At 38.6% G+C, this 27,488-nt stretch overlaps 1 protein-coding gene and 1 pseudogene across 3 annotated transcripts; one reads left to right on the top strand and one right to left on the bottom strand.

Moving 5' to 3' along the window:
• The first annotated feature begins 3,884 nt into the window (after positions 1–3,884).
• Positions 3,885–9,741, top strand: LOC147286378 (long chain acyl-CoA synthetase 1-like). Of its 3 annotated transcripts, none has more exons than XM_086239350.1 (20): positions 3,885–3,987; positions 4,818–4,981; positions 5,187–5,250; positions 5,347–5,436; positions 5,561–5,617; positions 5,756–5,804; positions 6,129–6,205; positions 6,304–6,343; positions 6,427–6,521; positions 6,774–6,941; positions 7,110–7,220; positions 7,432–7,519; positions 7,635–7,701; positions 7,781–7,856; positions 7,969–8,086; positions 8,218–8,463; positions 8,683–8,822; positions 8,990–9,172; positions 9,301–9,420; positions 9,557–9,741. In XM_086239350.1, exons 2-20 carry the CDS (start codon positions 4,836–4,838, stop codon positions 9,602–9,604), a joined length of 1,983 nt encoding a protein of 660 aa, XP_086095476.1. In that variant the 5' UTR covers positions 3,885–3,987; positions 4,818–4,835; the 3' UTR covers positions 9,605–9,741. The 3 variants fall into 3 exon arrangements, with proteins under 3 accessions (XP_086095476.1, XP_086095477.1, XP_086095478.1); XM_086239351.1 differs by lacking the exon at positions 3,885–3,987 and adding an exon at positions 4,577–4,712; XM_086239352.1 differs by lacking the exon at positions 3,885–3,987 and adding an exon at positions 4,587–4,646.
• A 6,028-nt stretch (positions 9,742–15,769) lies between these two features.
• On the bottom strand, positions 15,770–26,347 carry LOC147286379 (uncharacterized; annotated as a pseudogene).
• Between the last annotated feature and the right edge of the window lie 1,141 nt (positions 26,348–27,488).

A 27,488-nucleotide genomic window follows, 5' to 3' on the forward strand; every position in this document is an offset into this window, starting at 1 on the left:
CTTAGATGCTCGGCAGATCATCCAACAAAAACGCCAGGCCTATGTCAGAGGCTCTACTTCACCTCCCGGAAGTTACCATGATGATCCGAGCGAGGAACCGAGATCGCCGATCCGAACCAGACTGGGGACTCCACTCGGAAACCCAATACGGACCAGATCGGCCGAACAAAGAACTCCAACCAAGAGTAGACTTGGTCCGCAGCCGAACGTAATCCCGGAAGAAGAGCCCGAACCTTCCTCTTCCAGCACCCAGACCGGCAGACAACCTACACGGGATCGGCTCGGCCCAACCATGGTCACGTCACGAACAACTGCTACTCTCTTCGCGACGCAATAGAGACTCTCGCCCGAGCTGGCAAGATTAATCGATTCCTGACCGGAGCCCCAAGGGTGAAGATCACTGACCCAAGGAGGACCACCAACACCGTTGAAACCAGAGATGCTCATTTGGTTGAGGGCTGAGACCTTCGACTTCGCCTCTGGCCCTTCAGATCGGGTCGGATCATCCCGGCGGATACCCCACATCCAATCCGACCCGATCTGAGAATCTTCTAAGAATTGAGTGTTCATCTTTTCTTAGTTATCCCAGCTCGGCTCGGCTCGGCTTTGGTGATCATCATTTCAAATCCTAGTCACGGCCGGATTTCACTTGAAAGGACTACTGCATGATCCGCCTGATCGGTTCGGCCTCTTCCTGTTAGGGATTGGGAAGAAGTCCCGGTTTTTTCGAGGAGAAATCGGACCAACCTGTTCGGATCGGCTCAAGACTCAGATCAGCTCGGCTCAGTGCTCAAACGCACTTGCATACCTACGCACAAATACTGAAGTGTTCGCCTGGTTCTACAATGGTGTTCTGAACATTTCCTCTGACTTGATCAAGATCGGGGACTATCCGATCCGATCTTCTTTCGACAAATATAGATGAACACATCTAGATCCACATTGATTCTCAGATTTTGAAGCTATAAACACCTGGTCCAAGCCGGTGCGACTGGCCACAGTCCCGGCGCCCAACAGGAAAAGACTCAAAGGTCTCTAAAAACACCTGGTCCAAGCCGGAGCGACTGGCCACAGTCCCGGCGCCCAACAGGAAAAGACTCAAAGGTCTCTAAAAACACCTGGTCCAAGCCGGTGCGACTGGCCACAGTCCCGGCGCCCAACAGGAAAAGACTCAAAGGTCTCTAAAAACACCTGGTCCAAGCCGGAGCGACTGGCTACAGTCCCGGCGCCCAACAGGAAAAGACTCAAAGGTCTATAAAAATCCCTGGCCGAGCCGAAGTGACTTTCTACAGTCCTAACGTTCGACAGGATATTTCCAAAAAGAAAAATATTTTCAAGCTCAAAACTTTTATCGTGCATACCGAGCCGATCTGAAAGTAAGTTTGAATATTTTTCTCAAAAACAAAATTCCTAATATCTCAATGGACACATCAAACCCATCTGAGATCATCAGGGATTTATAGTTTCTTCTTATTTTCGTCATGCTCATCAGACTGATCCGAAAATAAATTGAGAGTTATCATTGCATTTTATCATAATGGCCAAGTCAGGCCGAATGTCACTTCTTACAGGTCATCACTTTTTTCAACTTCCAATCCATCACAAGTCTGCTCGGACCGGAAGTTGGGGGACTCCTGTTTGTGGATAAATCCACATGGATTCAATGGCCAATCACAGACCAACACGTGGCACACCAAGTCCCATTTTTGCTCAGACTCTTTGATGGTCAACTTGGTCAGACCCAGCCATCTGTGTCATCATCTTAGCTCAGCAAATGCCAATAACATGTACATCTGAGATCGGCTCTTACCTCCGGGTTACCCATGTCCGATCCGAACCGACATTGAGATCCACCAGGAATTCGAGAGATTATCTTTTTCGAACACCATCAGTTCGGCTCAGATCTGGAGATCATCTTTCTCCAGTCACATCTCAACCATTGGTTCGGCTCGGCCCGGACCAATGACCGATCACGATCAGACGTGCTTCGACAATCTTGTCAGCACCTGATCATCTCAACCATTGGTTCGGCTCGGCCCGGACCAATGACCGATCACGATCAGACGTGCTTCGACAATCTTGTCAGCACCTGATCATCTCAACCATTGGTTCGGCTCGGCCCGGACCAATGACCGATCACGATCAGACGTGCTTCGACAATCTTGTCAGCACCTGATCATCTCAACCATTGGTTCGGCTCGGCCCGGACCAATGACCGATCACGATCAGACGTGCTTCGACAATCTTGTCAGCACCTGATCATCTCAACCATTGGTTCGGCTCGGCCCGGCCCAATGACCGATCACGATCAGACGTGCTTCGACAATCTTGTCAGCACCTGATCATCTCAACCATTGGTTCGGCTCGGCCCGGACCAATGACCGATCACGATCAGACGTGCTTCGACAATCTTGTCACCACCTGATCATCTCAACCATTGGTTCGGCTCGGCCCGGACCAATGATCGATCACGATCAGACGTGGATCTCCACATCACCACATCAACTCAGTCCATTCCATTCCCAGTTCGGATCGGCTCGGCTTTGGTGATCGTCATCTCAAAACCTAGTTGCGGCCGGATTTCACTTGAGGGGATCACTGCACTACCCACCTGATCGGCTTGGCCGACTTGTCTAAATCCGATCCGATCACACATGGGTTTCACGTCTACACGTGAGGACATATGTTCGGATCGGCTCGGCCTCCCACCGCCATCCTAAAGAAGATCACGTTGGGACGAACCGCCATACTCAAGTGCACCTGACGTGACTCTCTGACAGATAAGACATTCCAGCTCACAGCCATGACTATTGGGGCATTCCACCTGATCTTCCATCCTTGCATTAAATGCAGCATTGAATGCAAAGGAGGTGAGTAGCTTTGCATGCTACTAGTTATGACCGAACGCGTGGATCTCTCTCAGCCACTCAATCACATGCAGGTAACTTACTCTCCACACCTTCCCTTGTCTATATAAACCAACTTATATGCACAAAGCCAGAATCCCCATCCACCCAGCCATCACAAAGCAAACACTTGCACAAACTTTGGCTTACCAAAAACACACTTGGACTTGCTGAGAATAAACCCAGAACATTTGCCTTGTTCTTCCCATTCTCCCAAGTTCATCACATGTTCTTCCTCACTTCCATTCAAACACCATCAAACACACATCACTGACTTCATCATCGGAGCGTGTTTGGCTGGTACCACACCGGTCCATCTCCTTTGATCTTGTGTTTGTCTACAGGAAGATCTCAATCAACATCCACGTCATCATCCGGCAAAGCACCTGATCAGCCAGATCAGCTTATCTAAGTTGTTGCATCTACCTTACGAGAATTTGCATCAACATATAACATGTAGTGTAACGGTGTTAATTTGCATTGTAGGATTTTCCATAACCTAACTACGTACTCGTCAACTACGTACATTGATTGATTCACCGCATAATTAATATGCATAATGCTCTCTCTTTGTTAAGTACAACCACCACCACGGGAGGAGTTCAATCGCTTTAATGGCAGGACACAGAGGTTGGTAATCCAGACCTGTAATGACAGAGTCACTGAGTGGCAGAGAGTAGCTGGTTGGTTATTATTGGAATAAGCAAAAGACGTTACAGAAATTGTTGCAACCTCATTCATAAATTCATTTGGACTGATATGTATGTGTTGGGGAGAATGTGTTTATACCAAAAAAGCAAATGTCATCACTTGTCAATTCTATTTCTCGATGGTGCACATGGGTAATGAGGTTTCACTTCAGTTTTCTTCCAGTAAAAATGAAAAATAAAATGTCATAATTAATGAACTTAAATGGCCTATCCTTCCCCACCTATAATTCCAACCAACCAATTAACACAACCTGCATGTCTTCTATCCCTCATCTTTCTCTCATAAATATGAATTTCAGTTTACTTCTTGGAGACTACCTGAAGCTGCACCACCAATACCATTGCATCAACTCACTTCCAAACTCCTCTCTGTAAGTTCCGATTCCTCATTTAATTTCTTGCTAATTCGATATACGTTATTAAGAGTATTTCTTACATAGTATCAGAGTCTTAGTTGTAAAAGCTACATCTATACATTTTTACGGAACTACGTACTGGAACTACACCTATAAGTTTTCTAGGAGTGTGTTATTTGATATACGCTGTCGTCTCATCCCCTTACAGCTTAAGTTTCAGAGTTTGATAATTGTCTAATATCTCTATTACACTCACAAAAACTATGTGTATATATGCATATATATATATATATATATATGTGGGTTTTGATCATACACGTACATAGAGTAATAATAAGTGCCTAGCTATATACGTGTAGGCGCGTGTGTATATGCTTCACAAATATTTATACGTAGCTGTGAATTGTATTTGTAGTAATGGGTTTAAGAGGTTTTATGTCAAATATGGTTTGACTTTGTTTGTATTGAGGTCAAACCTTATTTTATGAATGGTTGTTTTGGTGGCGTCATGTTGGTATAGAAGTCAAACCTTCTTTTATGTGTCTTAATTACCCTCTTCCATTGGGCTTCTTCTGAACCTTCCTTTTATTCATGGCGTCAAACTCAAAAGGTTTGCTCAAAATTTCGGAGGGCTAGCTTGCATAAACGCTGAAATTTCTGACCAATATGTAGTGGTGGGTTGACAATAGTATTGACTTTGGGTTTGCTTTACATTAAGTGCTGAGTATGACACTATAGAGGTGCTTCAATCTTCATACATTTTGTCAGACCTTGTGGGCTTACTTAGTTTTCACAAACAATATAAGTTCACACATGACTGTTGATGATATATCCTAATTGTCCAGCTTTCAAAACCAAAAAGAATGAAGATTTTCTCAGCTCAAGTTGAGGAAGGAAGGAAAGGCGAGGATGGAAATCCTTCTGTTGGTCCAGTGTTCCGTAATTTACTCTCCAAAGATGGTTATCCTCCACTTGATCGTCAAATAACTTCATCTTGGGACCTTTTTAGGTAATTCAGTATCTATGTGAATTGATTTTTTGTTCAGTATATGTGTGCCTGATGAGCTCCACAGTTTTATAATAACAACTATCAGATTTACTTGAATGTATGCACTGCTTGTGTTACACATTTAAAGTGTCTATGCTACATGTTTTCAATAAAAGTATGTCCTTTTACAAAATTTCTTTTGACAATCACAAAATTTGATGCACAGTCAATCTGCTCAGAGGTATCCTGGAAATCAGATGCTTGGTTGGCGTAAAATTGTTGATGGGAAGGTGAAGTATATTAAGGGATGCAGTAGTGCTATAATTTGTGATTACTTCAGTTGATTTGGCAATTGAGTTTTGACTAGTACATACTATGCTCTTTAGTTTGGGCCTTACATTTGGAAAACATACAAGGAGGCTTATGAGGAAGTTCTGCAAGCTGGTTCTGCATTACGAGCATCCGGTGTTGAACCAGTAAGCATGCATGAGTGATTGTGAGAGGCTTGTGATTTGAGCACTGCATAATAGTTGTAGATTTAGGCAACTGCAACTGGTCTATTAATTTCTCTGTATGGCTTTGTTGATAATCTTGTAATAGGGCTCCCGGATTGGAATTTATGGTTCAAATTGCCCTCAATGGATTTTGGCAATGGAGGTATTGTTTGGACATTCTTTTCACTCTCATTTTGCATTTGTTAAATTTTTCTTTTCTGTTTTCATTACTAGGATTCTTTTATATGTAAACAATATATGATCAACAATGTGATGAACAACTTGTTTAAATTTTGTGTAGGCTTGCAATGCTCACAGTTTGATTTGTGTGCCTCTCTACGATACCCTTGGTAAACATTCTTTTGAGAAGAGTTCCTGCTTTCAGATTCTCTCTCTCTGTCTCTCTCTCTCTCTCTCTCTCACACACACACACATTGGTTGAGAGTATATAGCCTGACAGTCTTGAATTGATAATAGCCTTCTTACCTTTCTGTTCATTGCTTGCCATAGGCTGGTGTTGATTTGCCATAAACTTAGGATAAGGTTGAAATTCTGATTTCAGTAACTTTTTAATCTTAAAATTATCGGATGTATCCTTTTCATTTCATATTTCAAGTGGTTCATTGATGCCAAGCAATTTAATCGAACTTCCCTTAGGGGCTGTCTTCATGCAGGGCCAGGAGCCGTAAATTTTATTATAGATCATGCAGAGGTTGATGTTGTTTTTATCCAAGATAAGAAAGTGAAAGAAGTGAGAACTATGAATATCTCAACCTGCATTGTAATCAAATCATATATTCCAACATGCTCAGTTTCTGATTGGATACAATTACTTTGCTTGATTTGTAGCTATTGAATCCCGATTCTAGGACTCCTGAACGACTAAAAGGTGAAAACGATGACTAGTAATTATTTATGTTCCCTGCAGCTGTCTGCTAGAAGGCCTTGTACTGAGCTTGGTTGTGGTTGCAGTTATGGTCTGCTTCACTGCCTTGACAGGGGAAGAGAAGGATAAAGCAGTGCAGATTGGGATAAAACCATACTCATGGAATGAGTTCATGGAAATGGTTAGTTTCTTTTATGTTTAATATAAGGAACCTGCATAACAACTATATCTAAAGATACAAGTTCTTGAGATGAGGAATACTGCTTTGATGTTTAATTCGAATAGATTTTACGTTTCTTTGCTTGAAAATGGCATGGTATTAAATCCTTAAGAATCCCAAATTTCTTCACTGTAAATTGTACTTGTAAGATGTGTCTGCATTCCTTGTACTTTTTTTTTTTTCCCTGTTGCGAGTGGAGTTTTTTGTTTTCAGGGTAAACAACAACCGTCAGAGATTCATCCGCCGCAGTCTGATAATATCTGCACAATTATGTACACAAGTGGTACCAGTGGAGATCCTAAAGGTGTAGTCATAACACATGAAAATATTGCATATGGTGTGAGAGGGATCGATCTCTTTATGGAACAATTTGAAGACAAAGTAAGTGTGAAGTATGATCTTCTAAAGGCTGTGTAGATTGCTTTCTGGAAAATTTTATAGTAGGAGTTTGTATGTCATTTGAACACTTTTTTAACCCTTGAATATGACTGGTGCTAACAGTATAGTTTAAATATGTGACAAAGTGCATTAATTTATGACTTTGTGTAGATGACAACGGATGATGTGTATCTATCTTTCCTTCCCTTGGCTCATATTCTGGACCGCGTGATTGAGGAGTATTTTTTCCGCTCTGGTGCTTCTGTTGGCTACTTTCATGGGGTATGCTACCAGCCTACCAAAACTTTTCATATCTGGTTTGAACTTTGAAGGTTATAAATTGAATCCTTCATATACGTCTCAAACTGTCCTAGAATCCAAATGATATCATGGAGGATGGAGCTCTAAATTCCCCTGTCGATGTTTCACTTCACTCAAAACTCTTTATTTCATCCACCTGTTAAATATAATTGCATTGTTGCTTTATTTGAAGGATCTTAATGCATTGAAGGATGATATGGCGGAGCTAAAGCCAACACTTCTTGCTGGGGTACCTCGAGTTTTCGAAAAAATACATGAAGGCATGAGAAATTTTGCTTTTCATCTCCCTGCATAATTAAAATTTAAAACTAAATATATTATATAGTTTTATTGATTTGAGATGGACCTACCAATTCAAACTCATTTGTATTTCAGGTATAAAGAAAGCAGTGCAAGAGCTCAATCCCAGAAGGAGGAAGATTTTTGACCTTCTTTACAGATAGTAAGTATTCCTTTCATTAATTTCCAAACTCTTCAATTTGAATATGAAGCTAAGCTAACACCCTTGTATGGTTATACAGCAAACTTGCTTGGATGAATATGGGGTACAAAAATAAACATGCATCACCAATAGCAGATCTATTAGCCTTCAGGAAGGTTGCATCTTTCTCCTCAAAATCATAAGCTGTTTCGGGAATGACCCGACAATGTATATCAATCAAGCTTACAAAATTACAAGTCTTACCTTCTTTTTCATTTATTTTTAAAGGTGAAATCAAGGTTGGGCGGTCGAATTCGACTTATAATATCTGGAGGTGCACCCTTGAGCTCTGAGATTGAAGAATTCTTGAGGGTTACTTGCTGTGCTTTTGTACTCCAAGGCTATGGTAAACAACTTTGTTTTAGCAGTCAATGTTTTTAATTTAGATCATATATAAGTAGAGGCCATAAATTCATATATAGGATTCAAATTACTGGTCACATATATTATATACATATTATATTGTGGTTGTTCCAGGGTTGACAGAAACTATTGGGCCCACTACACTTGGGTTCCCTGATGAAATGTGCATGATTGGTGCTGTTGGTGCTGTATCGGTATACAATGAGATGCGCCTGGAGGAGGTTCCAGAAATGGGCTACAATCCACTTGGGAATCCTCCTTGTGGTGAGATTTGTTTGAGAGGGAAGACTGTTTTTGCTGGCTACCACAAAAGTCCTGAGTTGACAAGAGAAGCCTTCAAAGATGGCTGGTTCCATACAGGTTCGATCAACATATTTATACTTAAATATATTGAAACTTTCTATTAGAAGACAGTTTGATATGTTATGTTGTCAAGGCTGTCAATTTAACCAGTCCTATAAAATAACGTGTCATGAAAAAACCTTACTATATATTCATTTGAGACTATACATTTGAGAAATGATCCACATAATCATTGATTCAGATTCATCCTGACAAGTATATATATAACCATTTCAGGGGACATAGGGGAAATACTTCCAAATGGAATCGTCAAGATAATTGATAGGAAAAAGAATCTTATTAAACTCTCCCAAGGAGAGTATGTTGCACTTGAGTACTTGGAAAATGTCTTTGGCATTGCTCCTGTTATTGAAGATGTGAGCATATATCTTATCTCTCTCTCTCTCTCTCTCTCTCTCTCTCTCTCTCTCTCTCTATATATATGTATATATATAACTTGGTTAATTCTTAAGATCGATACACACATGTTCCCATAGCTTATCTATGTACTGTTTGGTGCTGCTTGATTTCATTTTGATCCAAGATCTGGGTCTACGGGAACAGCTTCAAGTCGATGCTTGTTGCAGTGGTGGTACCAGAAGAAGAGACCACCAAGAAGTGGGCTTATTTAAATGGTCACATGGGTTCCTTTTCTGATCTTTGTTCTCTTGATCAGTTAAAGAATCACATCATGGCCGAACTTAAGGTTACAGCTGAGAGAAACAAGGTAATTAATTAATCAATATCTAGCTTGGATCGATATTAATTAATTCTTTGAAGTTTTAATTTGTGTTGTACTTAATTAATTGGCATGGGATGATCATTAGTTTCCTTTTGTTTGGTTTCAATTACCAGCTGAGAGGCTTTGAATTTATCAAAGGAATCATTGTCGATCCTCGCCCTTTCGACATGGAAAGGGACTTGGTCACTGCAACGTTGAAAAAGAAAAGAAACCAATTGCTCAAGTATTACCAGGTAACATAAATTGACATCCTCTCTCTCTCTCTCTCTCTCTCTCTCTCTCTCTCTCTCTCTCTCTCTCTCTCTCTCTCTCTCTCTCTCTCTCTCTCTCTCCTGTGAAGCAACTGAATGACAACTCAATATTTTGCAGGTTCAAATTGATGAACTGTACCAAACCCTGCCTGGGAAAAAAATGTAGCTATATATACCAACCCTGCCTGGAAAAAAAAATGTAGCTATTAGTAAGGTCTTCAGTATCTCTGGTATAACACATATGATTGTATAAGGGCTGCATGGTTATCCATTTCATATGTATAAGGGCTGGATGGTTTGATATACTCAATGCTTAAATTTGTGGAATGTGTCAATTGACGATTTATACCATAAAGTAATAAACTCTGACAAAAATAATATCAAAATGTGAAAAAAAAATAATCATAAAATACATTCGTTCGTTGACGTCTTGCAGAGAGAAGGGGCATGTATATATATATGGTAAATAAGGGATTTCCTGTGGGGTCCATTTCACATTATAATTCGATGATCGAAATTGTCTATATTTTAAGTCTTAATTTAAGAATTAATCTTGTAAAAAGTTAGATAAATTATAAACCATTTAACCGTTTGACTAAATGGTCATCATTTTATGTGTTTATCAAAAACATTACATTCATTAATTTATTTATCAAAATTAGATGTCTTAATGATTTTCAATTTATTTGATTTTTTGCATAAATGATTTTTGAATAGAAATGTAAAAGATAAACGGCTTGGATCGTTGAAATACAATATAGAATGGGCCCATGAGGGATCATTTCCCTTAATGGAATATATATATATATATATATATATCTTGGTGTGATGCCTTGGGAAAATTTCCTAAATTTAAATTAGTAGTATTTGAATTTTTGGTGAAAATGAGAAAATACCCTCTTTATTTTTTGGGTAATTATCATACTTTTTCGAGGCCAAATGATCAAAGTGGGACCATGGTTGGATAGTGCTCGTAGTCACGAATCAAAATTAGGTTAGGATGTGTTGATCAAAGTTTAGAAGAAAATGAAATGGATTTCCAAAGTTGGACAAGCATTTAAAATTATTTTGATTTTCCGAAATTTAATTTGAGGTGTTGGAATTTTCATAAAAAATATGGAAGTTAAAATATTATTTTAAGGTCATAGATAAGTAGTACTTAGGCTTAGTTTGAGATTGCTGTGAGAAAAAACAGCTGTGAAGTAAAGCAGCTGTGAAGTAAAGTCAACTGTGAAGTAAAGCAGTTGAGTGTTTGGTAAACTATATTTTCAAAAGTGCTGTGAGTACAAAAATCAATATGAAGGTGTTTGGTAAATTGTAATGTAAAACTGTTGTGGCTATTTATAATTACTTAAATGAGGGTATTATGGGTAAAATAAAATTTTCATTGTTGCTGTGATTCATTGTAGCTTTCAAAAGCACCTACAAACTTGCTTTCTATTTTTGCTGTGGGGAGTTGAGAATTGTGGGGCAAAGCACTTTTTTATTTTTTTACTAAACACCATAACTGTTGTGGGTGATTGAGAATTGTCATCCACAGCAGCTTTTGGGTCTTCCACCACAATCTCAAACGGGGCCTTAGTGAGATGAGTCTGTAAAATTTTATGGGACATTTTCAAAGCGCGTATGAATTTTGGACAAATTTCCAATGTTGGAATAAATTTAGAAATGGAAATTTAGAAGGAAAAGAAAATAAGAAGATGATGTGGCGGCATTGCAGCCATCCACTATGCACCAGCCAAGAAGGATTAGAAGGTCACGCACGCCATCATTTCCTCTACTCTGTCCCTCAGGTCGCTAGGCATTGTATGAAGACTGGGCCTCCCTTTGGCCCAATAGCCGCGTTGTTCATCGTGTTCCTATGCATGTCACCTAGCAGTTTGAGGCTCAATCTGCACGCTCGAGTTTCCAGCGCGCTTGTCCAACGCCAGGCTTACATGTAACCGGGCCTTCTACCTCCTCTTCCCTATAAATAAAGGCTTTATTACACTTTACTTACCTGAATTTTGAGCTCAATCTCACTTCACCATCTAAACAAAAAATTGTGTCAATTTACCACCTGAATTAAAAATTTGTTGCAATGTACCACCTATGATTCATTTTGTCTAAATTTTTATTAAAAATAAGAGTGTTTTGGTCTTTTTAAGTCAATTTTTTATTGTGTTAAAGCAAATAAAGTGTAAAAAATCATTTTTTCTAACAATAGAAACTTGAAAAGGAGTAAAAAACTCTTATTTTTAACAAAAGTTTAAACAAAATGAGCCAGAGGTGGTACATTGCAACAAATTTTTAATTCAGGTGGTAAATTGACACAATTTTTTTTTTTTTAGGTGGTGAAGTGAGATTGAGCCTATGTTGAAGTGAGTCAATTGTGCAGGTATTATAGAGATTTGTAAGAGAGATTTGTGGGATCGTGTAGCTTAATTTGTGTAGTTGACTTACCATACTTGTATATCTGTATTCCTATATAATTCCTCTAATTGAGAAGAATAAAGATATCAGAAAATAATCCCAAACCTTTGAGTTTTATCATGGTATCAGAGCTTGGTTATCCGCGTGTAAGGCCCAACGGTCATATGTGCTCCCACATCACTCAATACAATTTGTTTATGTGTAAGGCTCCAAAATCTCGCCACACGTGCGGGGGCGTGTTGAGAGTAATGTGGAGTAATGTCCCACATCGAAAATCTAGAGCTTAGCATATGTACTTATAAGTCTTGGGCCTCTCCACCTATTGCCAATTGGTTTTGGGTTGGATGCTCTAATTCTATCATGCTCTAATTCTATCATTGTCAAAACCCATTTCTCCACATTTTATTACTAATGCCAATGGTGTGTCCTCTCCCGTTGTAGGAGTCGGTACTGTGTCCTTGTCTCCATCTTTATCTTTATCCAATACGCTCTTTGTTCCGTCGCTAAATTGCAATCTTATTTCCGTTAGTCAACTAACCAAGTCCCTAAATTGTGTTGTCACTTTTTTCTCACTCATTGTATTTTTCAGGACATTCGCACACATGAGAGAATTGGTAGTGGTACTAGAAGAGGGGGCTTGTATTATCGAGACAGTGATGGAAATTTAGGCCGCTTTGGACATGCTCATTTAGTTGATGACAAAGTCTTGGGGAATAAGAAGCTGGTTTGGTTGTGGCATCGCCGATTAGGCCATCCTTCGTTTTCTTATCTTCGACGGTTATTTCCCTCCTTGTTCATTGGTTGTAGTGCTTCAAACTTTCGGTGTGCAACTTGTGTGATGGCTAAGAGTCACCGTACTTTGTTTACTCCAAGTGATCATCGGGCTACTACTCATTTCCAACTTGTTCATTCTGATGTTTGGGGGCCCACTCCACTGACTACTACTCACGGTATGCGCTGGTTTATTACTTTCATTGATGTTTGTACCAGAATGGTGTGGGTTCAGTTTCTTCGATATAAATCTGATGCTTGTGCTGCAATTAAGTCTTTTTATCACATGGTTCAAACTCAATTTCCGTCTCGTATTCAAATTCTTTGTTCTGATAATGGAGGTGAATTTGTCAATCACGAGTTACGTGATTTTTTTGATTCTCATGGCGTCCTTCATCAGACTTCATGTTCTCACACTCCCCAACAAAATAGGGTTGCTGAGAGGAAAAATCGACATTTGTTGGAAGTTGCTCGAGCATTGTTGATTGGTGGACGTGTAACTACTTATTTGTGGGGTGCGCGCTGCCCTTAGTTCTGCTGTTTATCTCATTAATCGAACTCTGTCCAGTGTTTTGGAGTTTCGTCGGCCTTTGGATGTTTTGTCTGATAACTTTGCTCTTCCCTCTATTTTACATTTGGAGCCTCGGGTATTTGGTTGTGTGGTTTTCGTCCACATACATCCTCATTAGCGTGACAAGCTTCACCCTCGTGCTCTCAAATGTATCTTTATGGGTTATGGCTCTAACCAAAAAGGTTATCGATGTTATGATCCTTCAACTCAGAGATTCTATGTGACTATGGACGTTACTTTCCATGAACATGAGTTATTTTATCCTATGACAAGTACTGATTCTTCCCTTCCGGGGGAGACGAATGGTGAAGGGACGAGTCAGACCGAATGGGTTTTAGACTTGGGGTTTTATGATACATTCAAGATGAAATAGCCTTTAGAAGAGACAAAGGCAATTGAATATGAGCATTCTACTTCTTCTAGTGATCACGGTCGTCCTAAACGCTCATCCGAACACTCAACTCCAGAAGGGAATGGTGAACAACATGCTCCTGAACATATTATTTCTGGTGATGTCCATGATAATACAACTCCCTCTACTGAACCACTAGTACAATCACCTCTAGATGTGCTTCTTGAGGTACCTTCTTCTTCTGATTTGTTTGATTCTGTGTCTAATTCTCCAGAATATCAACTTTCACCTCGTAGTACTCGAGGTATTCCTCCTGTTATGTATGAACCTGATCCTAAAGCCAAAGTCAAATATCCAATTAATAATCACGTTTCATCCCATAGGTTATCCAAGTCATATGCATCTTATGTACATCAATTATCTTCTGCATCTATCCCTAGTAAATTGCAGGATGCTCTAGCAGATTCTAGGTGGACCAAAGCGATGACAGAGGAAATGGAAGCATTGAAGAAAAATGGAACTTGGGAACTTGTTCTCCTACCAAAGGGAAAGAAAACCGTAGGATGTAGATGGGTATTTGCAATGAAACATAGAGCAGATGGATCCATTGAAAGGTTCAAAGCTCGGTTGGTTGCAAAAGGGTACACTCAGTCTTATGGTGTTGACTATCAAGAGACTTTTGCACCAGTTGCCAAGCTGAATACAGTCAGAGTGCTTTTATCGTTAGTTGCCGATCAGAATTGGCCACTTCTTCAGTTTGATGTCAAAAATGCTTTCTTGCATGGAGACCTCACTGAAGAAGTATATATGGATCCCCCTCCAGGTATATTAGAGTATTCAGACACAGGAATGGTATGTAGACTGAAGAAGGCTTTATATGGATTGAAGCAGTCACCAAGGGCTTAGTTTGGCAGGTTCACCAAAGCTATGAGGAATTTTGGCTACAAACAAAGTAATTCAGATCATACTTTGTTCTTGAAGCAAAGAAGAGGTGAAATCACTACTTTGATTATCTATGTTGATGATATGGTGGTCACAGGAGATGATCATGATGAGATGTCTAGTTTACAGCAGTATTTAGCTTCTGAGTTTGAGATGAAGCAGCTTGGAGACTTGAAATATTTTCTTGGGATTGAAGTGACTCGATCGAAGCATGGTATCTTCTTATCCCAACGAAAATATGTCCTTGACTTGCTATCTGAAATAGGGATGCTTGGATGTAAATCGTGTGACACACCCATCGAGCAGAATCACAAGTTATTTGAGTATTTGAATGCATCTCCTACTGACAAAGGGAGATACCAAAGGCTTGTGGGAAAATTGATCTATTTATCTCATACTAGACCTGATATTGCATATGCAGTAAGCGTGGTAAGTCAGTTCATGCATGATCCTCGGAAACCTCACATGGATGCCGTAGATCGCATACTGAGATATTTGAAGGCTGCTCCAAGCAAGGGTCTATTGTTTTCTAATCATGGCCACCTAAAGGTGGAAGGCTACACTGATGCTGATTGGGCAGGTTCGGCTGACGATAGAAGGTCTTCCTCTAAGTACTTCACCTTTGTCGGTGGTAATCTGGTAACTTGGCGAAGTAAAAAGCAACCAGTAGTAGCAAGGTCAAGTGTTGAAGCTGAGTATAAAGGTATGGCACTTAGAGTATGTGAGTTACTATGGCTACGAAACTTACTTAGGGACTTGGGTTTAAAACCAAGAACTGCTATGAATTTATATTGTGATAATAAGTCAGCCATAAATATTGCACATAATCCAGTTCAGCATGATCGGACTAAACATGTGGAGATTGACAGACATTTTATTAAAGAGAAGCTTGAAGCTGGAATTGTTAACTTTCCATTTGTGAAGTCCGAAGATCAATTAGCAGATGTACTTACTAAAGCAGTACGTGGCCAGCAGGGTATTTAATGACTCACTAGTCAAGTTGGGTATGTGCGATATCCACTCACCAACTTGAGGGGGAGTGTTGAAGTGAGTCAATTGTGTAGGTATTATAGAGATTGTAAGAGAGATTTGTGGGATCGTGTAGCTTAATTTGTGTAGCTGACTTACCATACTTGTATATCTGTATTCCTATATAATTCCTCTAATTGAGAAGAATAAAGATATCAGAAAATAATCCCAAACCTTTGAGTTTTATCAGCCTAAAGTTCAGGTGGGTAAAATATAAAAAAGTCATAAATAAATCCCCAACCTTAAGTCCAAAATCACACCAGTCCACTCAAATTTTGGGCTTCTTGATGAAACTCTCTGTTCCCATTACATTTGACAATGGAGATTATTATCACATCCTCTTCACCTCCTTGGAAACCATCAACATTTCACACACTTACAGAAAAACCAGTGTCAATCTTTACTGTATTTCTTGACTTTTTCTTGAATTGCATAAACTTGATGTCAAAATTCAGGCTTTAGGTAAAAATAATTCAATATTTTTTATTTTCTCTATAAGGAGGTATTTATAAAATTATAATAATACAATCCTCATTCCACAAGAAAATAATAAGAAAAGTAATAAATCTATCCTAATTAGACTAGGTCTGGGAAAACATAGAATAAGGAAGGTAAATTAAGACTAGGACTTCTAAATTACAACTCAGGGCAACATTTAGAGCCTTGTATGGTGATATGACCCCAACACTAACCTTCTTTTTTGTGCCCGTGAATTTTGTGGCCCAAAAAGAAGATTTAAGAAAATTGACTTGTATCATATATCTACAAACCTTCTATGAACTAGAATTCTTAAAACAACAAGTACATCAACCAACTTAAAAAACAACTACCTTTGTAATGCTTGCAACTCAGAAACCACAGCACCCCACCATATTTTTCTGGCTATGCCCATGACCAAATTTACCTTTTTCATGAGCTAAATTTATCAAAGAGTATAGGATCCGTACATATTTCCCTTAAGGAAACATATTTCATAGCTTTTTCCATTGACATTTCAACCAGCTAATATCTGATTTTCGTATAAATCCCTTTTGGGAAATAAGCTGATGATGGATGCACTCTATATTGGATATGGAGAAGGGGCTTCTCGTGTCCTAACATTGACAGCCTTTCAAACAAACTTCTTCCAAATTCAGCTTTGGTCGAAATCTATTGGTTTGATGATATTTATTAAGATATTAAGACAATATAAACAAGCTTATCTTAATGTAAAAAATGTAAACAACACAAAGATGTTTGCCTCAAAATCTCTACGGCCACGTGTCGGGTAGGCCGCGAATCAAGGAAACTGCATCCTTCTTATGTACGTTGGGCGTTCCAGTACGAGGCCGCAGGCTGATTGTACAATTGTGTTTTTTGCGCGTAAATTTAACTTCGAACCAAACAATTGTGACCGAGGAAGGAACGAGATCTTGATCTAAGGTTCTTACTACCTTGATGATGCAAGGACTATTGAGAGGGCATAGTGGGTGATTATGGATATATGGATGGTGAGTGTGAAATTGATGAAAATAAAAAGTAAAATAAACAAGTAGATGCAGGAAAAATAAAGTGCAATCAAAACAAAGGTAATCTTAAAGATTTAATAGAAATAATACGAGTGTGAACAATAAAGTGCAAAAATCTAACACTATTCTAAACTACGAAAGCGATAAATAAAGAGATAAAGAAAGCAATAAACCTAATTATGGGCGGAAAATAAACCTAATTATGTACGGAAAATAAAATCTAAACTAACAATATGTATATTAAAGATCACACTCATAATAAAATTAAGAATTCTATAAAAAAACCAAATGTTTTGAACACTAAACTCTTGAGCAAAACCATGAAATCTCCTCAAGAACAATCTACAAACTACTTGAAAAGAAAATTAAAATCCGAATAAGTTCATGAGATTAATCATGAGATTAACCTCAATCCCTTAAGAATAGACTATTATAAAAGAGAAAAACTACTAAATCATGATAACTAGGAAGCTTGAAAAGCCTGAATGATATTTGGTGATAATCTTGTTGATTGATTGATTTTGGGGGGGTCTTGTTGCCTCTATGCTTCTCTAACTGCTTGTATTTATGAGGTTCAATGATAATCGTAATGGGCCGGGCCATTACTTGACCTCAAAGAAATCTTCTAGCCAATCTCAGGAATTTGATGGGAGATAACAATCCTTATCTTCTATTGACTTGATCTCCAAGACTATCCAAACTCTTTCCATCGTGGGCTCGAAGTAGACTTAGGCTTGACGATAACATCTTTGGCATTAAATTCTTGAAATATTTCCTAAGTACGGTCTTGATCTTTGCAATTAATGAGATACCCTCAAATCAGGACTCTCTTTCAGCTTTGAATTTTGAACTTGAGTGGACTATTGTTTTTGTAAAAGACTGAATGAATATGGAAGTCCACAATTAGGCCGTCGGCCGTGGTTCATCATCTTTAGGCGTTGAATGGACTTCCATGATGCTCTTAAATCATTTCTAAAGACTGCAGTCGAAGCCTCCTTGTCAACATATAGCCGCTTAGTTGGAATAGTGATAAACAGTATAAGTGTTTTGGTAATTATTATTATTTTTTTATTATTCTTCCTCTATGGGGCTTTATATAATGTGATTACAAGTAGGTTTCGTAAGGAATCCTAATTACTCCTAATTATACAACTGTTATAACATTCCCATAAATACACCTAATTACTCCTAATTATACAGCTGTTATAACATTCCCATAAATACACCTAATTACTCCTAATTATACAGGTTTGAGCTGTTACAACATTCCCATAAATACACCTAATTACTCCTAATTATACAGGTTTGAGCTGTTACAACATTCCCATAAATACATACATGTATCTAATCAATATTTAGGACTATTCAACACTCCCCCTCAAGTTGGTGCATAGATGTCTCGCATGCCCAACTTATCAATAGAGTCATAGAAAATTTTGCTGGAGACGGCTTTGGTAAGAACATTTGCAAGCTGATCTTCGGTCTTCACAAAAGGAAGTTCATTGATACCATTCTCCAACTTCTCATTGATGAAGTGTCGGTCTATCTTAACATGTTTGGTACGGTCATACTGTACCGGGTTATACGCAATGTCTATGGTGGCTTTATTGTCACAAAAGAGTTGCATAGCTTTCTTGGGTTTACGACCCAAATCACGCAAGAGACTACGCAACCACAATAATTCCTGAATTCCATGTGCCATACCCCTGTATTCCGATTCTGCACTAGATCGGGCCACAACTTTTTGTTTCTTGCTATGCCACGTAACAAGATTACTCTCCACAAATGTAAAGTATCCTGACGTGGATCACCAATCAGTAATTGATCCGACCCAGTCTGCATATGTATACCCCATAACCTCATCAGAATTATTCTTACAAAACATAACACCAATACCTGGAGACGTCTTCAAGTATCTCAGAATTCCGGTAACTGCATCCATATGAACATTACTAGGATTATGAATGAATTGGCTAACCACTCCAACTGCATACAAAATGTCTGGTCTTGTATGTGATAGGTATATCAATTTTCCCACCAACTGTTGGTATCTCTCCTTGTTTATTGGGACTTGGTTAGGAAAGATACCCAACTTGTGGTTCATCTCTATGGATGTATCACATGTCTTGCAGTCCAACATGTCAACCTCGGCAAGTAGGTCTAAAGTATATTTCCATTGAGATAAAGAGATGCCATGTTTGGATCTGGCAACCTCAATTCCAAGGAAATATTTCAGATCACCCAAGTCTTTCATCTCGAACTCAGAAGATATGTATTTCTTCAGTAGACAAATTTCTTCACTATCATCTCCGGTCACTACCATATCATCGACGTATATGATCAAGACCGTTATTTTTCCTCTCTTGTTCTTGATGAACATAGTATGATCAGAATTGCTCTGTTTGTACCCAAATTTCTTCATGGCAAGTGTGAATCTCCCAAACCAAGCTCGGGGTGATTGTTTCAACCCATACAAGGACTTCTTCAGTTTACATACCTTCCTCTAGTTTGAAATAGTCATCATGTCAGGGAGAAAATCCATATATACTTCTTCCTTGAGTTCACCATGGAGGAAGGCATTTTTGACATCAAATTGCAATAGAGGCCAATCATAATTTGCTGCAAGTGATAGTAGTACCTTAACTGTATTCAACTTCGCGACTAGGGTGAAAGTTTCTTGATAATCAATGTCGTATGTCTGGGTGTACCCCTTAGCCACAAGTCGTGCCTTGTACCTTTCAATAGAACCGTCTGACTTGTATTTAATGGTGAAGATCCATTTGCAACCAACATGTTTCTTCCCCTTAGGTAGTGCCACAATATCCCAAGTTTCATTCTGTTTTAGGGCAGTCATCTCTTTGTTCATGGCTTCGATCCACTTTTCATCTGCTAGAGCATCCTCCACTTTACTTGGAATAGATATAGAGAAGAGATGACCAACAAATGCATCGTGAGACTCAGACAATCTATGGGTAGACACATGGTTACTAATGGGATATTTCGATTTTGCATGTATGTCAAGTGAGTATTGGGTTTTGGGTTTGCCTCGAGTAGTTCGAGGTGGTAATTGGTATTTAGACACAGATTCATCATTCTCAACATTCTCAACATAATCATTTGAGTCATAATCAACATGTTAATTATCAGAGTTAAGTAGTACCTCGTTTTCGAGTGTTGATTGGTGCATTGGCAGGGCAGATGGGTTAGTTTCTTCATCAACGACGACATGAGATGGTGCTTCAGTAGTGTCTTCATCAACTATATGGGATGTATTGGGTCCAGATGCATTGGGTGTAATTTCGGTACTGGCAAAAGGGTGCCCGAATGAAGCAAAGTGCGAATCTTCCAAAAAATCAACCACTTGGTCTAAGTTTTCAACCACTTCGCGATTCGGCACTTCACTCCCCCTCTCCCCCTGAAGTGGAGAATCGAGAGAGTGTGAACAGAAATATGCATCATCCTCCAGAAACTGAACATCAAGAGTCACGATGGTCTTCTAGGTAGGTGGGTGAAAACACTTATAGCCTTTCTGAGTAGGTAAGTACCCCACAAACACACATTTGGTAGCGCATGCATCTAATTTAGTCCTGTGAGTAAGATCGATATGAGTGTAGGCAACACATCCAAACACTTTTGGTGGTAGTTTGGATACAGATGACACATTGATATGTTGAGAAAAAACTTGAAGTGGTGTTTCAAATTTGAGGGATCGGTTAGGAATCTGGTTGATCAAATAAGCTATAGCTAGCACAGCATTGCCCCACAAATAGTGTGGAACATTCTTTTCAAGCATAAAAGCCCGTGCCATTTCAAGGAGTTGGCGATTCTTCCGTTCAGCTACCCCATTTTGTTGTGGGGTATACGTGCATGAGGTCTGATGTATCATGCCTTGTTCCTGAAAAAATTGAGACATGCTATTGTTGACAAACTCGCTGCCATTATCATAGCGTAATGTTTTAATCTTGATCTGGAATTGACTGAAGACCATGGCATGGAAATCCCTGAAGGCTTTATTGACATCACTTTTCTGCTTCAAGAGGTATACCCAAGTCATTCGGGTACAATCATCAATAAAAGTTATGTACCATTTGTTACCATAAGAAGCAACCTTAGTAAGACCCCATACGTCAAAATGAATTTACTCAAACGGGAGAGCAACTTTATTATAACGCAGTGGATAAGAGGTACGGTGGCTTTTGGCCATCACACAAGTTTCACAAAAGAAATCATTGTTTGATAAATCGGTAAATAATGAAGTAAACAATTTCTTCAAATAACTGAAAGAGACATGTCCCAAACGGCGATACCATAACCAAATTTCTTGCTCCTAGCTTGAACCACCACTTTGGACTTGACAACCATGACTAGCTTTATCAAGTGGTGACGTCTAGTAGTACAACCCCCCTCTCCATTTACCATGCCCAATCTTCTCTCAGGTTGTGAGATCCTGAAAGTAACAATAAGTAGGATAAAAAGTACCAAAACAATGAAACTAGTCTAAAAACTTTTCAACAGATAGGAGGCTACCATTGAGAGAAGGAACATGCAATACACTAAACAGAGGCAAATCAAGGGATATTGAAATGGTACCCTCTCCGATAACTAGAAAAGTTATGCCATTGACACTTGTAATATATAGAGCACGGGTATGGGATTTTAGATCACTAAACAAGCTAGAGTTACATGTCATATGGTCAGATACACCTGTGTCAATAATCCATCCATATCTATCATAAGTATTAGCTTGAGTACTCAAAATAATTTTAGAGGTACCTGACTCAGGAGGGATGGAGTCATCTCCTGGAGTAACTGCTAAGGAGGCCTTAGGAGTGGAAGATGACGATTTTGGGACATGATTGCGGGGCTTGTAGTCATCCCACCATTCTGGGTATCCATGTTCATGGAAGCACTTTTCAAATAAATGGTTGCCACCATAATGAGTGCACTTTTCACCTGGTGCAAGATCTTTGCGGGGATTTGTTGGGCCTATTTGATGGGGCAGCAAGGATACATGACGTGTGCCGGTACGGTGGGGCGGTTTGTGAGTCTTAATTGCCATAGCACTCGCACCACCAAGCATGGAATCCTGACGAGTTACTTCTTCCATAACCTGAGCATAGGCTATCTTAATATCAGGAATAGGATCTGTTGCTAGGACACGGCTGCAAACATTATCATATTGAGGTTCTAGGCCTCCCAAAAAATCAAATACACGGTCGCGGTCAATTTCTTTCTTGCGAAGGACAATGTCAATAGCAGATGTATGTTTATTAGGATTCAACAGATCAATTTCATGCCAAAGCAAAGTCATTTTTTCATAGAATTTGGGAACATAATCATTTCCCTACATAGTGGTCATGGCTTGACGACAGAGTTGAAAGAGTCCGGAGCTGTTTTGAGTAACTGTGTAGGTCTCTTTGGCAAAGTCCCACACACCTTGAGCAGTTTCCAAGTTCTTAAAGAGAGGGCGGACCGAGTTTGTCATGGAGTTAAGCAACCATGATAGGACTTGGCAGTTATCTTCATCCCAGGGGTTGTACTCGGGGTTTCAGATGGCAAGAGCAGGTTTGGTATTATTGATGAAACCACCCATACATCGGCCAACAATGGAAATTCTGGCATTTCGAGACCATGATAGATAATTTAGATTCATTCAACTTCATTGGGGTGATTGGAGTAGATGAATCACGGACATAAGTAGAGGACCCTTCGGAACCGCCGGAGTTTGAAGCATCATTTTTGGGTATATCTTCGTTGTCCATAGCAAATTAGAGGTATGGTATGGTAAAGCTTATCACAATCCACAGGTTCAGAGATTGTGCTCTTATACCATGATAAATAGTATAGGTATTTTGGTAATTATTATTATTTTTTTATTATTCTTCCTCTATGGGGTTTTATATAATGTGATTACAAGTAGGTTTCATAAGAAATCCTAATTACACCTAACTACTCCTAATTATACAGTTGTTATAACATTCCCATAAATACACCTAATTATTCCTAATTATACAGCTGTTATAATATTCCTATAAATACACCTAATTACTCCTAATTAATTATACAGGTTTGAGTTGTTACAACATTCCTATAAATACATACATGTATCTAATCAATATTTAGGATGACTCTATTCAACAAATAGCTTGGCCGCAATCAACCTCGACCGCAATCAAGCTTGGCACGCCGCAATCAAGTTTAGCTACGGCCATCAATTAGGTGAGGTTGTTAAATGTATACGGTCGTCCATGTGGTCAATGGCCATAAGAATATTCAACCTAAATATTGATTTACTTCTTAATTTGGCCGAAATAGAGGTCGACCTAAACTAGAATCAAGATAATGATATAAACCATCTCAAAGCCCAATCTTTGACTTTACTTGGCCGTCGGGCTATGGCTTAAACACATTTCAATCCAGGCCACACAAGGATTAATACATATTAATCGCGGCATAAATACATCGTAGCCTAAATACTTCTTAATCCAAGTCATACAAAGATATCTATTATATAATTTTCAACCTAAATTCACTCCAACCGTCAGATTGCAACATAAAATATATTTTGGTCCATGGGTAAAATTTTGGTTCAAACAAAAGGATAAAACCAAAACCTTGATTTTAACCATAATAGGGAGTTGCTTCTCATCTCCTATGAAAATAGCATAATTGTAGAGGAACGGTTGATTCACATTCTTTAAGCTCAACAACTTTTGTCCATGACAAACAATTCCAGAGGTTTCAATATTGTAGTTGTACATGTACAATTTGGCAGAAGTAGAAGCAGTGAAAATATTAAGCATGCATTTTCCAAGTAGAAATTTCTTATTGCAAGTATATTGATACATTTTGAAACATAGAATTCCTGAGGAATTAAGCAACTTCAATGTACAAACACACATTTTACTCAATTGTGTAAAGTAACCGACAATGCTTCTTGAAACTTTGAAATCTCTTAGGAATACATTTAACCCTCCATTAGAAAGAACCTATACTTGTGCAATGAAGATTTAATAGACTTGAGCAAACCCAAAGCACTAACCATGTCATTCACCACATACCTTCAGTGAAATGCAAGAACTCCTCAAATGTCAAAGGATCATCCTTGCCTTCACTTTCTGCATTTCCATTAGTATACTCCTTATTTTCTTGAACTTGCTCTGTGTTTTTCATCTCCCTTTTCTAAATACAAAGAGTACTGTTCATATGGATCCTCAAGTAAATGTATCAATGATTCTAACAAATGCTTCCATCCGGATAAAGAAACCAAACACTCAACCATGATTTTAGTACGATGATCAAGAAATACCTTAAGAAGCTAGTTCAGTATTATTATCAACCTCTATTCGCTTCTGGTTCCTAAAGAGAACTATATCTCCAAGTCCATACTTGCCATACACAAGTGACTAATTAATCAATCTCCGGAGCCGTGCTGTCACTTCTAACACAGCTATATTGGTGGGAGCACATCTTAGTGTCCTACAACTCAACTTAAAGAGAGCAAAGAGTGACAGATTGATTGTCTTTGTTTTTCCAGTACCATGAGGACCCCATATTAATTTGACAGCATTCTGCTGATGGCGTTTACGTACTCAAACTGCAGCTTAGTGGGATTCATTTAGATTATATATGAGAGCAAATTGTGGGGCATATAGTAAAAAGGGTAGCAGAGCAACTTTCTTTGGAAACACAAATTGTACAAGAATTCCCATCCTGTAAGAAACAAACATAAAATGTAGTGAGAAATGTAAAACGCACAAACAAATGGATTGTTGAGGGAATGAAAATCTTTGGTTCATTAGAAAACTTTCACTCTTTTTTCTACAAATTTAGAAAACCAACCTGTTTGAGCTTGAAAGGACCAAGATGGCGTCATTATGTGAATCAAAATACCAAATCCCTCAACCCATATCTCGACTCGATCTAGACCATAAAACTGCGTTTACATAGTCCAAAACATGTTACTTTTCTAAATTTAAAAGGAAAAAATGGTTAAGTTTCTTTTAATCCAATAATGTGATGATGTGAGTGTTGTGCAACAGACTAGCGACGTGTCCCACTACCAATAAGATTCATACACCGATATTGTCCTCACTTACCACCTAGGTCCACCATCCAGGTTGGGTAAGGCTCAGTGGACCTCTTTAGGTGTGAGGTTTAATCTCATACACCAATATACTTGAAGCCTAAAGCTATTTAATAAAGGTAAGAAACTAGAAGCAATGAGATTAAAACTAGATTAAAAAACCATAAGCATTTGTAAATATAAGATTGGAATAAATGCACAAGTTGGTGATATTCACTAAACCTTTTCTTTACTCATTGCTTAATTAAGAGTGGAAAGAAACTCAAAGGGGGACATAAATAAAATTAGAGAATTGCCAAGCATGTGCAAAATAGAGCTTAAAGTCAAATAATATCAACAGCATTACAAATAATAACAATTATTTCCTACTAAACTCAATCCATTTTTTACTTTCAAATGAAACCACTCTACTGCATTTACATAATTAAAAGCTTTTGCCATAAAAAAATGACGTTCTAAATATTAAAACACCTCCTATCCACCAAGCCACTGCAGTTCCATAAAAAAGGAATCCATTGACTACAGCCCTGTTGTTGCTTCTTGCTTGCTGCTAATTAGTAAGAAATAACATTGAATTAGTCAAGTAAGACAATGCTCTATACAAAAGAATGCATTGACCGGCAGTTAGATCCATCACCAACTCGAGAATATTTAACTTGTTTGGTCTTAAAATCCACTGTTAGCAGCTGCGTTACCTGCATATCACAATGGATTTTGAACACTTGTTCGCCACTATTTTTAAAAGCAAACGGTAAGAGAAAAGACCCTAGCTTGTGTAGGGTTACACTATATAATGTAGTCCACAATTCCACTGCACCATATTGCTGCATGGCCCATAAGTGGAGATCATAACTTGATGGTCCTCTTGTCTATTGTTTGTCAATTTTAATTAAGGCAAGGGACTCCTCATGTATTAAAAGAATGGGCGGGCGACGTGGTGGTTTTCCCAAAGATTCAGGCATCTTTATCTTGGAAAATAATTCAGTGAACATATCAAAGGACACAATGAGATATTCATCCCATTTTCTGTCACGGGGTAGAAGCCAATGCAAAGCACCATTGACAAAAACAAGTTTAGTAGGTGTAGGTGTTCGGGATTTCCGAGAGTACCATTGACCAGGATAAGTAGCAGCAGCAGCAGCAACAGATGGACTAAGCATTTTCCAAGAGCTCTGGCTAAGGAGTAAATCTAAACCCCAATGGGGTGTCCCTAGTAGAACCACCACGAGAAGAATCATTACTCAAAATTCTCAGAACCTTATAGTCATTGGTCTGGGAATCGTAGCCAAATTAAGGCAGAAATTTGTATAAACCACCTATCATCACCATCACCATCACCATCACCAATAATACTAGGGCTAGGAAAAGCCACAAGCTTTCTAATAGAAGGGTTCCAAATTAGTGTTATTGGGGGGATTTGAGGGAAGCATGAGTCATTAGCAAGGCATATGAGGCGCTTTACAAGTTCCGACAAAATTGAACGTCGAACTTGAAGAACTAAATTCGCTAATTTTGTCTCTTATATATATATTGTAAGTGAAAGGAGTTATAAACTTGGTACTATTGGTAATGGAATACTTACCACCAAATCCAAATGTAAATGCAGAACAACAGAAAATCACTAAATAATCCACATCTTAATACAATACTACAATTACATCTTTTGTGTTATTATGCATTGTGATTAACCATTGCAATTTTGAGACCTCGCCAAGTAGGTCATGTAAATGTAGGTAACAAACTTTGAGAAAATATCAACTTTGAATCTAGCAAAATTGAGTTTGTAAAAGGAGGAAGATCAAAAATATAAATAGAGTAATTATTCAGGAATATTACAAGAAGCTTAGGAATCTTGCTATGCTTCAATAGTTAATTGAGTTTCTGAAATTCTACATATTTTTTTATTTTGATACATGGATTTTATATAGGACCAAGTTGCAAAACGCGTATACTTCAAGCACAGACATGATTGGAGTGGGTGGTTTGAGACTTGGTCTCCATGGTGAGCATCTTTAGAGAAATTTTTCGTAGATAATCCAACTGAAAAAAAAGATCCACACAAAACTTAGATTACAGTGCCATCCATAACACAAAGAGAGTTTAAAAATTAAAAACTCTAAGTAAAATATTAGGACCCCGAGAGTTATGGAAGTACCTGACTTGTGACAACAACATATATTTTATCCTCAAACTTTGCAGCAATTCTCTCTAGTTCGTGCAATCCCTCTTCACCGAAGAAGGGAAGATGTATGCCGCTTTAACGTTTCAGTTCTTTATATGCAATACATTTAGTAAGATATTGACATGAAGGAATGGAGATGGATTTCTTAACAACAAAAGTGGATTCTAAGTGAATAAATAATTTGACAAAACTGTCCC

Source organism: Dryas octopetala, chromosome 4, assembly GCF_963921425.1.
Source record: "Dryas octopetala chromosome 4, drDryOcto1.1, whole genome shotgun sequence".
NCBI classification, from domain to species: domain Eukaryota; kingdom Viridiplantae; phylum Streptophyta; class Magnoliopsida; order Rosales; family Rosaceae; genus Dryas; species Dryas octopetala.

What these genes read in the sequence shown, in the direction of transcription:
- LOC147286378 (XM_086239350.1), top strand. Translation starts at nt 4,836, where the DNA reads ATGAAGATTTTCTCAGCTCAAGTTGAGGAAGGAAGGAAAGGCGAGGAT. An exon ending in TCATCTTGGGACCTTTTTAG is followed by an intron (nt 4,982 to 5,186) that starts GTAATTCAGTAT and finishes TTTGATGCACAG; the next exon opens with TCAATCTGCTCAGAGGTATC. An exon ending in AGATGGCTGGTTCCATACAG is followed by an intron (nt 8,464 to 8,682) that starts GTTCGATCAACA and finishes TAACCATTTCAG; the next exon opens with GGGACATAGGGGAAATACTT.